Genomic DNA, 12416 nt, shown 5'->3' with positions numbered 1-12416 from the left:
TGATCTATTATAACCTTTAAAGTCACAATATGCTCACAGGTTGATCAAGAACTAGTCCACACAGCCAGGCCGCTAGACTATTGGATAAACTGGGGTGTCACGGATTCCGCCGAGGCTGCTCCTCCTCCTTGTTCGGGCAGGCTTCGGCGTTCGTCGTCCCCGGAGTACTAGCTGCCACCGTTGAATGTTTCTATGTTTGATTGCTTTTGTCTGTCTATTGCACCTGTGTCCGTTTGTGTCTGATTATGTGTTCTATAAGTTGCCTGTTTTGTATTGGTTAGGTTGTGTGTTGTTTTTCGCATGTCAGTTAGTGCTGCGTGTTTGCTCTGTTTGTTGTTTTGGAGTTTACGCACAGTTTGCGTAATCGCTCGCCTCTGTGTGTTTTTGAGGCCGTTTATTGTATTTTTGCCTAGTGGTTTACTAGTAAACTTTGTTGGACTAAGCTTCGGTGTCCTGCGCCTGACTTCCACACCACACTTACATCAGCCCTTGACATGGGGTCATGCGGCACAGCTCAACCAGTATTCATTTCCCAGTTTGCTTCACTCTCTCTTTGCTCTTGAGGATGTAATAAAGCAATGAAGCAAGTGTGTTTACTGAGCGGACTAGCTGGCTCACTTTATAGGAAAGAGTAAGTAGCTGTCATGCCCCGTAATAACGACTGTTCCTCACTTCTTATTTGAACAATGATTGAATAGCATGGTTTATTATTAAGCTTCCCAAAGAAAATAGAGAGTGGACTGGATGGGGACATCCCATTCTGAACAGGCTGATGGAAAACAAGCCTTAGTTTTTAATTGGATACAAACCTGTTGCAATTAAGTTTTCATTGTGTTAATAGGAAGCTGTCTTCATTATGCATGGACCAACAGCACCATTGTATAATCGCCAGAGAGAGAGAGATCAATGATCACAAATGGCACACTATTCCCTATATAGTGGGCGGCTCTATAGGGCTCTGGTCAAAAGTAGTGCACTACATAATGCAGGTGTATTCAACTCTTAACCTACGAGGTCCGGAGCCTGCTGGTTTTCTGTTCTACCTGATAATTAATTGCACACACCTGGTGTCCCAGGTCAAAATCAGTCCCTGATTAGAGGGGAACAATGAAAAAATGCAGTGGAACTGGCTTCGAGTTCCAGAGTTGAGTTTGAAGGATATAGGGAATAGGGTAACATTTTGGATGTATCCCAGGATATTTATGTGGTCCTCCTCCATGTGATTTAAAGGGTCGCATGAACTTGAATGGTGCCAATTAGCCTCCTATTGCTCCTACTTTCAGTGTTTGCAGTCAGATTGTAGTCTAAAGAGTTTCCCTTGAATCCCTAGGGCAGGGGTAGGCAACCCTGAACCAGGTGTGTTGAATTTAGGCAATCACAGAACTGATCAATTAGGTCAGGTGTGGTGCCTATATTTGAAACAGAATCCTGCAGTACCTGTGGCACTCCAGGAACAGGGTTGCCGACCCCTGCCCTAGGGGGTTACGGTTACGGAGGAATAATAAACAGTAGATGTATTCAATAGGATTTAACAAAAAGCTAGTAAAATGCAGTAATTTCAGTCCGTCCACTTGTGCTCTTTGCCTCTTGCACTTAGTCAGACCAAAGGATTGTGTGTGTGTGTGTAAAGACGTCTCGGGGCGGTCGTCTGTGTGTACATGCATGTGTAGGCTGTTTTCTCCCTCTGGTATGGAGTTCTCCTCTCACGCTTCATAGAGGACGATCACTCCAGCACCATGAGCACTTGGCACTTGAACCATGGCACCCAGCTCCTCAGAGAAACCCAGTGTCATACAGCCAGGGATCACTAGACCTCTGCCAACACCACAGCCATCTTTACTGGATTTTACTGAGTACAAAGCAACAATAAAGTCCCTCAGTTCAGATATTTCAGAGCTAAACACCACCAGTGGGCCCTGTATTTTACAGGCAGCTTGGAAAAGAATGGGTTTCATATTGAGCTAATTGCGCTGCGGAGAGTCACTGAGTGGAGGAATATATAATGTTATGCAGTTCCTCCTGAAGGGTTGTTTGTCTCCAAATGTGCTTGGGTGCAAAAAACTTTGTTTGGCCCCCGGTTCTGTTTGGTGTTGCCTTGCTCTGTGACGAGTACTGAGGATACGAAGAGGCAGGACGCAGACGCAGGAATCAACAATGTAAAGGTTTACTTAACATTGAGCAAGAGAACAATAAAGAGCGAGGACATGACACTAACAATCACACACAACACAACACTGAACAGTCCAGGGCTATATAGGGGTGGTGATGAGGTGCAGGTGCGCTGGAGGTGATTAGGGTGCGTTGGGTTTCCATTCCGGTGTTGCCGAGGTGGTGCGCTCAGACCGGTGGCTCAGTAGACCGGCGAATCAGAGCGCCGGAGGGGAGCAACGGGAGGAGACGTGACATGCTTTTTGAAAAGTGTTCTCGTTTAAATACTTCCTGGAAATGTATTTTTTCTTCACACATTTCTTGTGACTCACTTATACGTACCCGTACAGTATCTATTAAAGAGTCGTCACATCATGGCAGACTTACAGGAAGGAAAAACTCCACACATTACTCCCATGTAGGCTACCACACTCTTTGATTATGTTATACCTGTGAATGTGATCATGACTGTGAGTCTCATTAGTTTTTTTGTCCTTTCTGTGTCTCCATAGGAATGACAGCGGCTGCCTCCCTGGTGTCTCTTGCCTGGGCCTTGGCATCCTATCAGAAAGCCCTGCGAGACTCCCGGGATGATAAGAAGCCAATCAGCTACCTGGCCGTCATCATCCAGTTCTGCTGGCACTTCTTCACCATCGCCGCCCGGGTCATCACCTTCGCCCTGTTTGCCTCCGTGTTCCAGCTCTACTTTGGTATCTTCATTGTCCTCCACTGGTGCATTATGACCTTCTGGATAGTCCACTGTGAGACCGAGTTCTGTATCACCAAGTGGGAGGAGATTGTCTTTGACATGGTTGTGGGGATCATCTACATCTTCAGCTGGTTTAATGTGAAGGAGGGTCGTACTCGGTGTAGGCTCTTCATCTACTACTTTGTGATCCTGCTGGAGAACACTGCTCTGAGTGTCCTGTGGTACCTGTACCGCGTCCCTCAGACCACTGACGCCTTCGCCGTCCCCGCCCTCTGTGTCATCTTCAGCAGCTTCCTCACCGGCATCGTCTTCATGCTCATGTACTACACCTTCTTTCACCCCAACGGGCCCCGCTTCGGACGCTCGCCCAGCCTCGTGCTGGACGACCCCACCGCTGCCTTCACACTGCCCGCCGAGGGGGCCACCAACTCGCTGAGGTCCAACCGTGGTGCGCCCCTGATCTCAGGGGACGGCACCATTGGCAGGGACGGCAAATACACTGAGAGGGACGGCTGCATGCCCGTGTTTCAGGTGAGACCCACCGCCCCCTCCACGCCGTCCTCCCGCGCCCCGCGCATCGAGGAGACGGTCATCAAAATAGACCTGTGTCGGAACCGCTATCCGGCCTGGGAGAGGCACGTACTGGACAGGAGTATACGCAAGGCCATCCTGGCTATCGACTGCTCCCCCACGCCGCCCAGACTCCAGTACAAAGATGACACTACAGTTCAGGAGCGCCTGGAGTACGAGACCACGTTGTAGCCCTGCACTGCTGCCTGGACGCCTGGATGTTGGATCCTTAGAAATGCAAAACCATAATAAAGGATGACCATCAACTCGGATTTACAGCAGGACTGTGGCAATAATAAGTTATTAGCTCTCTCTCTCTCTCCTTCAATACATACTAGCGTTGAACCATGATGTTGATTGTCATGGGTAAGAATAGACACAACTTATTAGTTGATATGACGGAGGGATATATTCATGTTTTCTAAACGGAGTTCCTCTTTTTGGGTTTATTTGGTTGATGTTGTCGTTATTGTATTGTTTAATTATTTTTAATTTTATGTCCGTCAGGGATTCTCTTATTTGATAAAAGGCCATTGCACACACACATAAAAATTTGTCCCAATAGTCTACCATAATAAAAGCAGTGTTCTAATGAATGACATCATGCCCCTTCATAACAGATCCTTATGAAGGTTCGTAACAGGTTATAACAGGTCGTTATGAATGTCTTCTGAGCTCTGCCACCCAGGTGGAACCAAGCAGAGGACCATACACATTCTCCTGATGTAACCAATGTACCTGATGACTCAATGTAGGGTCATTGCTGGTTCTTAATGTTTACCTTTGGTATCTCATATCTACAGTAATTTCTATTACCACCATCTTAGATCTGCAAATATGTACTTTACATTTACAGTATACAAGTAATATCCCCTGATATACATAGAGTGGACGTGGTGATTAACAAAAATAAATAAAAAATAGTCAGCTAATGGTCCTGATTCACATTTAGGATGGTTCTAGTTATTTCTAATTCAAAGAAAACAGGTGACAAAGTAGTACACACGGTCCATGATGTAATTAGCGACATGAGTAGGGAGTTGTGTCTTTCATACTTTACACGTGTACTGGTCCATGAGTTCTGATCTGATTTCATCAGCCATGTTGTCCTAGTGCCAAAAGGTCTGAAACTACTGGATTTTGTGGACTAAGTGTGCGGGTGGCTGTGACTGCCAGTAACTGGATATTAGTAGATTCAGGCAGGGCAGAACTGCTATTTACTTTGAAGAAGCTTAGTACTGTACCTGGTAATCATGCTGTTTATATGCCACATAAAACCGGAATGTTCCTGTATTGTGGAGAGACTGAAGGACAAACCTCATCTTTTTTCTCGCCTGGATAAAAGGCGGCATGCCAAGAATAACTTCCTGGCAGCTCCTATTTACAGTCCAGCCTTGTGCAGCTCTGGTCTGGGCTGCCATGCGTCCATACGGCTGATAAGGATCAGTCTTGCTTGGCCACACAGTCCTGTTCTGTACGGAGAGGAGGATAGGACACAAACGAGAAGCCACTTCAGCCAAACTACTCTCATAACTGAAGCACCTGCAGGATGTACTGTCATCATAGATGCCCCATTCTTTTTTATGTTTTACCTAACTCATGTAAAAGTGTATTGCCATCCGTGTGTGTGTGTGTGTGTGTGTGTGTGTGTGTGTGTGTGTGTGTGTGTAAGAGAGATAAAGCATGGCGTAGGAGGGTATGTGTAGATGCTACAATCAGTGGTCATTTTGTCTGCAGCTATATATTGTAGTGTAATGAACTAGAGACGTGCACTTCTGCACTATGGTGCGACAGGCTGCTGTAGCCTATACTCAACACAAGATCAGTACCAATTCTAGGGTGTATACCACTGATATCATTGTAGCTGTCAACACCAAACATCAATGGTGTCAAGATGGTCTTTTGAGCAGGAAACAACAAGTATTTCACCTTTTATGCTCTGACTTAAGCCCCAGGCACTATGACTGTGGATGTGATATCTAAAAATATCTTCAAATATCTTGAAAAGGTGTCTTCACAAAATGTATGTAGCTTGTCTTTCAGTTCTAGGTCACAAGCGCTTCTTTTTTATGTCTTGTTCGTTTGAACTATGGAGAGAAGAGGGTGACAAGGAGGAGAGAAAAAAACAAGCACAAAACTTCAGTGGAATTAATCAGAGCACATTGAGGGAAGGAAACCATGATATTCAATGTGAGAGTGAGAAAAGGCTATTGATCAGTCCAGAAAGATGTGCCTGTTGTTTTCGATTAGAGCTAGATTTTAAATCTCTACTGAATGGTTCAGATTTATTTTTGGTGAACTGTTTTTGTTGAAATGTCTTATTATTTGAATTATAAATATCCGTTAGTATGTGGGAAATTCTTGGTTTAATTTGCTTTCACATCATTTGCCTTGTTGTTGCAACATCACAAAAATGGTCTTAGTTATGTCTGTTCCCTTCTGTTCTGTGGTATGTTTTACTCAACTCCATTAAATATTCAGAAGTGAATGCTGCTACACATTCAAGAGACTCTCTAAAAAGGTTTTTTTGGTAATACATGCAGAAGCACTGGGTAAAATGATGTCCACAGCTCTGTTTACTTTGAGTTGAATTCAGTGTGGAGCAGCATTAATGTTTTTTTTTATTAGAACAACTTATTTTTTCAGTTTCTCTCATTAATCCAGGGGTGTCAAACTTACAGATCTGGCCCGCGAGCCCATTTAATCCGGCCTGCAAGATAGTTTGAGTGTATATGTTAAAAATTAAAGTAAAAAAAAAAATGTTCTGGGGAAAACGATCTCAATCGAAATGGCAACAACAAAAAATACAAAACTGTAGAAATTATAATGGACCTACATTTATAGTCTCTTTATGCTGCTCCACACTGAATTCAACTCCAAGTAAAAAGAGCTGTGGACGTGATTTTACCCAGTGCTTCTGCATGTATTACCCCCCACAAAAACTTTTTTAGAGAGTCTCTTGAACGTGTAGCGGCATTCACTTCTGAATATTTAATAGAGTTGAGTAAAACATACCACAGAACAGTCACCGAAACAAAAAGCTAGACAGTCAGGGAGCATCCAAAATTCCAAAAGCGATGGATAGAGGACCATTTTCAGCAAACTTTGACGGCGAGGAAATATAACCAATTTTAAGGGTGGCTCTCCGGACCTTGGTGAAGACCAAATGCAGCCTGTGGGGCAAAATGAGTTTAACACGCCTGCATTAACCTGTCTGTGTTTTGTGTTTAATTTAAAATAAGCAGATTTTATTTATTTACAATGAAGACAGAAACCAAACAACAGGGGTGAAAAAGAGGAAAGCACAGGCTTAGAAATGAGCAAATTATCATGAATGGCACAACACTGGTGCTTTTGTCCTATTTTATCTTGGGATCTCTTATTTAGGTCTGCTATTGATGATACACTTATAGAGGTCAAATGAATTGCTCATCATCAACTAGTGAATCATTGAAGGTCACTTGGCCTAGTTCCATCTCCTCATCAATAAAACATTTAGTATATTATTCTCTCAATGTCACCCTGCACATGTCTTTCTTTAGCTTGCGTTGATTTCCTTTAGTCAATCTGATCCATGTTGATATGAGATTTTATCATGTTTTGTTCATATCACATTGTTTGCTTTCAACTGCTATTTTCATTTTCAGTGGGAGTCCCAGTGTTGATGATTTATTGGGGTCACGGCCACAAATAGACAACGCAAGTCTTGTTTTTCAGAATAGTGGTGTGTCTGACTGTGTCCTCATACATTGATATACACATAGGCTTCCGCAGTATTCATGTATATTGCGAAAAATTAACACCCACTGGACTCACCCAGTACACCACCCCTAAAAAGGCGAGACCTACAATCTAGCCAATATTCTACTATTTCTAAGTGTCGTTCTATCTTTAGAAAAAAGTAGTGTTGAGCTTAGAGTCAAACACAAATATGTGTCAGTCACTTTTTTATAGGGCAGAGGGTCAGGAAAGGTCAAAAGAGTCATTATTAGTACATCGAAAATACATTCCCTGTTGTCACAACTGAGTGGGAAAATCTCCTTTGGTCTTGTGGGTGATAATGATGAAATTATTATTACACCATCTGTAAAACCCATCTATACAGAAACACTTCGAAACATTTCAGGAAGGTGTCTAATTCTTTAATAAAATATAATAAAATGTGTTAGCACATCCACGGTTGAATCTCAGACTACCATTGTTCATCATCACCTCTGAAAAAGTGTGTAAATTGTACATATACCTACCTCAACATGGTTTCTGAACAGAATACCCTCCTCTGACATCATTGATACATGATACTGTACTGATCTTCTTACCAAGAGCATGAATCCAAATGTGAAACAAATGATAAGGTGTTCAGTGTTTTGATGGTGGATGGTATTCTGTTTACTACTGTAAGTGCATCAGCAAGCAGACTGAGACAACAGGAAAATGCACTTGTCAACAAACCCGCTTCATTGTTTAAGAGGAATTCATGGTTGTGACTATTTAAGCTGCTTAGGCCTATATCTGTTTCGTTTGCCTTAAGAAAGTATTTATATGCTTTTGTTTAATTTCTTTCAATCTCATAAGGATTTGTTTTTGTCCTCTGGTTTTGTGGTTATGATGATCAAAGTGGTGTGAGGTCTCTAGGTTGATCAAAGTTCTCTGTTCACAGCCCAATAGCATTGTGTTTCTATACAGTTACTGTGCTTATACTATTATATTAATATCCACAATGCAAGATAGACCTATTAAGCTCACAGTTTAAATGAGCACACTTTTTACCCAATAAATTGACCTGTCCTTGTAGCAGGTAATACTGAAGACTTCTAACAAAAGGAACTACTATTATTATTTATTGATTTGGATCCATTATTGGTGGTTGAGTTTTGTTCTGAGGTATTCATCAACATTAGTTACTAGTAATGTAGACGAATAGCAGTGATGTACTGTATGATACTACTCCACCCCTACTGTAGCCTATAGAACATTAGTACAAGCACAGTAACGAATGAACATAGGAATGTCATTCCATTTTGTTTGACTTCTGAAGCATACTGTATAGATGTCCTTAGTGTCTCAGTTGCAAATGGAGGATCACAATAGTAATTGAAAAACAAAACTATATAACTGTAAATAAATGTATGCAAATGTACATGTTAAAAGAACATTCCTCTCAGAGTCCTGATTGTGAAGGGTTTCTGTTGACTGGAGGTCGCCGCCACAAAATGGCAGTTACATATGATGTAATACAGATTAAAATAGTGTGGTGTATGTGATGTATTAAATGACAAAAATGCAAAAAAACAAAAAAACGGTTAATTATTGTCTTTTAAGTAAGTTGCATTGTGTAATGAAAGTCTGAAGTGCTTAAACTGCATTAAATCGGATTAAAACACATTTTATTGTAAATTGAAGAGTAAAAACAGAACATGACATTTTTGTATATATTGGATTTTTGTAAATTTTTATTTGATTCTAATGCAACACAAAGTACCAAAATTAATTTAATAAAGTACACTGTGGCCATTTTTTCAGCTTCCACTTAGTTAATTTGTGTTTTGTTAACACAGGTTGTCACATTATGTGCATGCAACTCTAAAGATATGAGTATAATGGTAATGTATTATAATATGATTCATATATTTTCACTAGAGCCACTGGTTATACAGCATTCCAACAGCATTGTTATTGATATAATGCAGTGTTTGCAGAATGGGCAGTGACTGAACAAAAGAACAGCACATATACACACTGGTACATTTAAGTGCATTGAGTTCTTTGCTTTGAATACTGTGTGTATACAGTATGCAAATAGGTAGGTGTGGGTAAAATTTACATTCTGCATGATGATACTAAATAATAGGTGCAATTTACCTCTTCATTCATTATTGAAGAGGCTGTATCCACAGACAATGGATGCGTCCCAAATGGCACCTTATTCCCTATATAGTGCACTACTTTTGACCAGAGCCTATAACCCTATGGGCACTGGTCAAAAGTACTGCACTATATGGATTAGGGTGCCATTTGGGACACACCCAGTGGCTACTGCAGCCCACCAGAGGCTAATAGGTGAACAGGATATCACACAGGACAGGCAGGGAGCGCTGTACAGGTGTCAAAGCCTCAGAACTAGATAGTACTGGACTGATATAAGCTGTACAATATGTCATGTGGATGCCAACAATGTTCCATATCTCAGATCTCTGCAGGCCTGAGTTTGAGCTCTAAGCATCTCTGCAGATAAACCAAAGCAGTTTCGCTTTGTTGTTAAGAGTAGTAACAGTGTAATATACAGTGGGGAAAAAAAGTATTTAGTCAGCCACCAATTGTGCAAGTTCTCCCACTTAAAAAGATGAGAGAGGCCTGTAATTTTCATCATAGGTACACGTCAACTATGACAGACAAAATGAGAAAAAAAAATCCAGAAAATCACATTGTAGGATTTTAATGAATTTATTTGCAAATTATGGTGGAAAATAAGTATTTGGTCAATAACAAAAGTTTCGCAATACTTTGTTATATACCCTTTGTTGGCAATGACACAGGTCAAACGTTTTCTGTAAGTCTTCACAAGGTTTTCACACACTGTTGCTGGTATTTTGGCCCATTCCTCCATGCAGATCTCCTCTAGAGCAGTGATGTTTTGGGGCTGTCGCTGGGCAACACAGACTTTCAACTCCCTCCAAAGATTTTCTATGGGGTTGAGATCTGGAGACTGGCTAGGCCACTCCAGGACCTTGAAATGCTTCTTAGGAAGCCACTCCTTCGTTGCCCGGGCGGTGTGTTTGGGATCATTGTCATGCTGAAAGACCCAGCCACGTTTCATCTTCAATGCCCTTGCTGATGGAAGGTTTTCACTCAAAATCTCACGATACATGGCCCCATTCATTCTTTCCTTTACACGGATTAGTCGTCCTGGTCCCTTTGCAGAAAAACAGCCCCAAAGCATGATGTTTCCACCCACATGCTTCACAGTAGGTATGGTGTTCTTTGGATGCAACTCAGCATTCTTTGTCCTCCAAACACGACGAGTTGAGTTTTTACCAAAAAGTTCTATTTTGGTTTCATCTGACCATATGACATTCTCCCAATCCTCTTCTGGATCATCCAAATGCACTCTAGCAAACTTCAGACTGGCCTGGACATGTACTGGCTTAAGCAGGGGGACACGTCTGGCACTGCAGGATTTGAGTCCCTGGCGGCGTAGTGTGTTACTGATGGTAGGCTTTGTTACTTTGGTCCCAGCTCTCTGCAGGTCATTCACTAGGTCCCCCCGTGTGGTTTTGGGATTTCTGCTCACCGTTCTTGTGATCACTTTGACCCCACGGGGTGAGATCTTGCGTGGAGCCCCAGATCGAGGGAGATTATCAGTTGTCTTGTATGTCTTCCATTTCCTAATAATTGCTCCCACAGTTGATTTCTTCAAACCAAGCTGCTTACCTATTGCAGATTCAGTCTTCCCAGCCTGGTGCAGGTCTACAATTTTGTTTCTGGTGTCCCTTGACAGCTCTTTGGTCTTGGCCATAGTGGAGTTTGGAGTGTGACTGTTTGAGGTTGTGGACAGGTGTCTTTTATACTGATAACAAGTTCAAACAGGTGCAATTAATACAGGTAACGAGTGGAGGACAGAGGAGCCTCTTAAAGAAGAAGTTACAGGTCTGTGAGAGCCAGAAATCTTGCTTGTTTGTAGGTGACCAAATACTTATTTTCCACCCTAATTTGCAAATAAATTCATAAAAAATCCTACAATGTGATTTCCTGGAATTTGTTTTCTCATTTTGTCTGTCATAGTTGACGTGTACCTATGATGAAAATTACAGGCCTCTCTCTTCTTTTTAAGTGGGAGAACTTGCACAATTGGTGGCTGACTAAATACTTTTTTCCCCCACTGTATAACACTCTGAGTTTGTGGTGTTGCTCATCACTGTGAGATGTGTGTGAGTAAGTGTGATGGAGTTTGTCTGTGCTGAGAAATATCCTCAAAAAGCCATTGAAGAAATCCCATCATTCTTTATCAAAGATATTATGTAATTCTCACTTTTGGATTGCCTTAAGTGGGCAGTGTTTTTAGTTAGTACAGAGAAATACAGAGAAATAGTACAGAGAAGTTAGTACAGAGAAATACACTAAATGGGTTTTAGTATAGGCTACACATTACAGTGAACTTACACATTAGTTACATTTGACTTATAGGTCAGAAATAATTACTTGATCAAAGTCTTATTGAAACATTACAACCCGGAAAAATACTAGTGCAGAAAAGTTACCCAGAGGTTTTATTAAAGAAAAAATTATATTTTGTTTCAAACCACTTCCCAAATACTGTATCTTGGAATGGCTGTCTGTGGCACCATTTGCATGTTTTAAGTATACTGAACAAAAATATAAACGCAACATGCAACAATTTCAAAGATTTTACTGAGTTACAGGAATTCAGTCAATTGAAATAAATTAATTAGGCCCTAATCTATGGATTTCACATGACTGGGAATACAGATATGCATCTGTTGGTCACAGACGCCTTTAAAAAAAAATGGGCCTCACAATGGGCCTCAGGATCTCGTCACGGTATTTCTGTGCATTCAAATTGCCATCGATAGAATGCAATTGTGTTCGTTGTCCGTAGCTTATGCCTGCCCATACCATAACTCCACCACCACAATGGGGCACTCTGTTCACAAGGTTGACATCAGCAAACCGCTCACCCACACAACACCATATACGTGGTCTGCGGTCTGGTTGGATGTACTGCCAAATTCTCACTAACTTGTGGTAGAGAAATTAACATTAAATTATCTGGCAACAGCTCTGGTGGACATTCCTGCAGTCAGCATGCCAATTGCACACTCCCTCAAAACTTGAGACACCTGTGGCATTGTGTTGTGTGACAAAACTGCACATTTTAGAGTAGCCTTTTATTGTCTCCAGCACAAGGTGCATCTGTTATGATCATGCTTTTTAATCAGCTTATTGATATGCCACACCTGTCAGGTGGATG

General features: G+C 41.7%; 1 protein-coding gene across 1 annotated transcript in view; it reads left to right on the top strand.

Annotated features, from left to right (window-relative positions):
- Nucleotides 1-9368, top strand: part of LOC121535238 (XK-related protein 4) — an 80085-nt gene extending 70717 nt beyond the window's left edge. Inside the window, exon 3 of the mRNA XM_041842103.2 lies at nucleotides 2661-9368. Coding sequence (XP_041698037.1) covers nucleotides 2661-3619 — 959 coding nt within the window. The 3' untranslated portion in view covers nucleotides 3620-9368. The remainder of the gene's footprint in view (nucleotides 1-2660) is intronic.
- Nucleotides 9369-12416: the final 3048 nt, after the last annotated feature.

The sequence above is a fragment of the Coregonus clupeaformis genome, chromosome 21 (genome assembly GCF_020615455.1).
Source record: "Coregonus clupeaformis isolate EN_2021a chromosome 21, ASM2061545v1, whole genome shotgun sequence".
Lineage (NCBI taxonomy): Eukaryota > Metazoa > Chordata > Actinopteri > Salmoniformes > Salmonidae > Coregonus > Coregonus clupeaformis.
The sequence above is the reverse complement of the archived record's forward strand: the minus strand, read 5'-3'. Positions and strand labels throughout refer to the sequence as shown.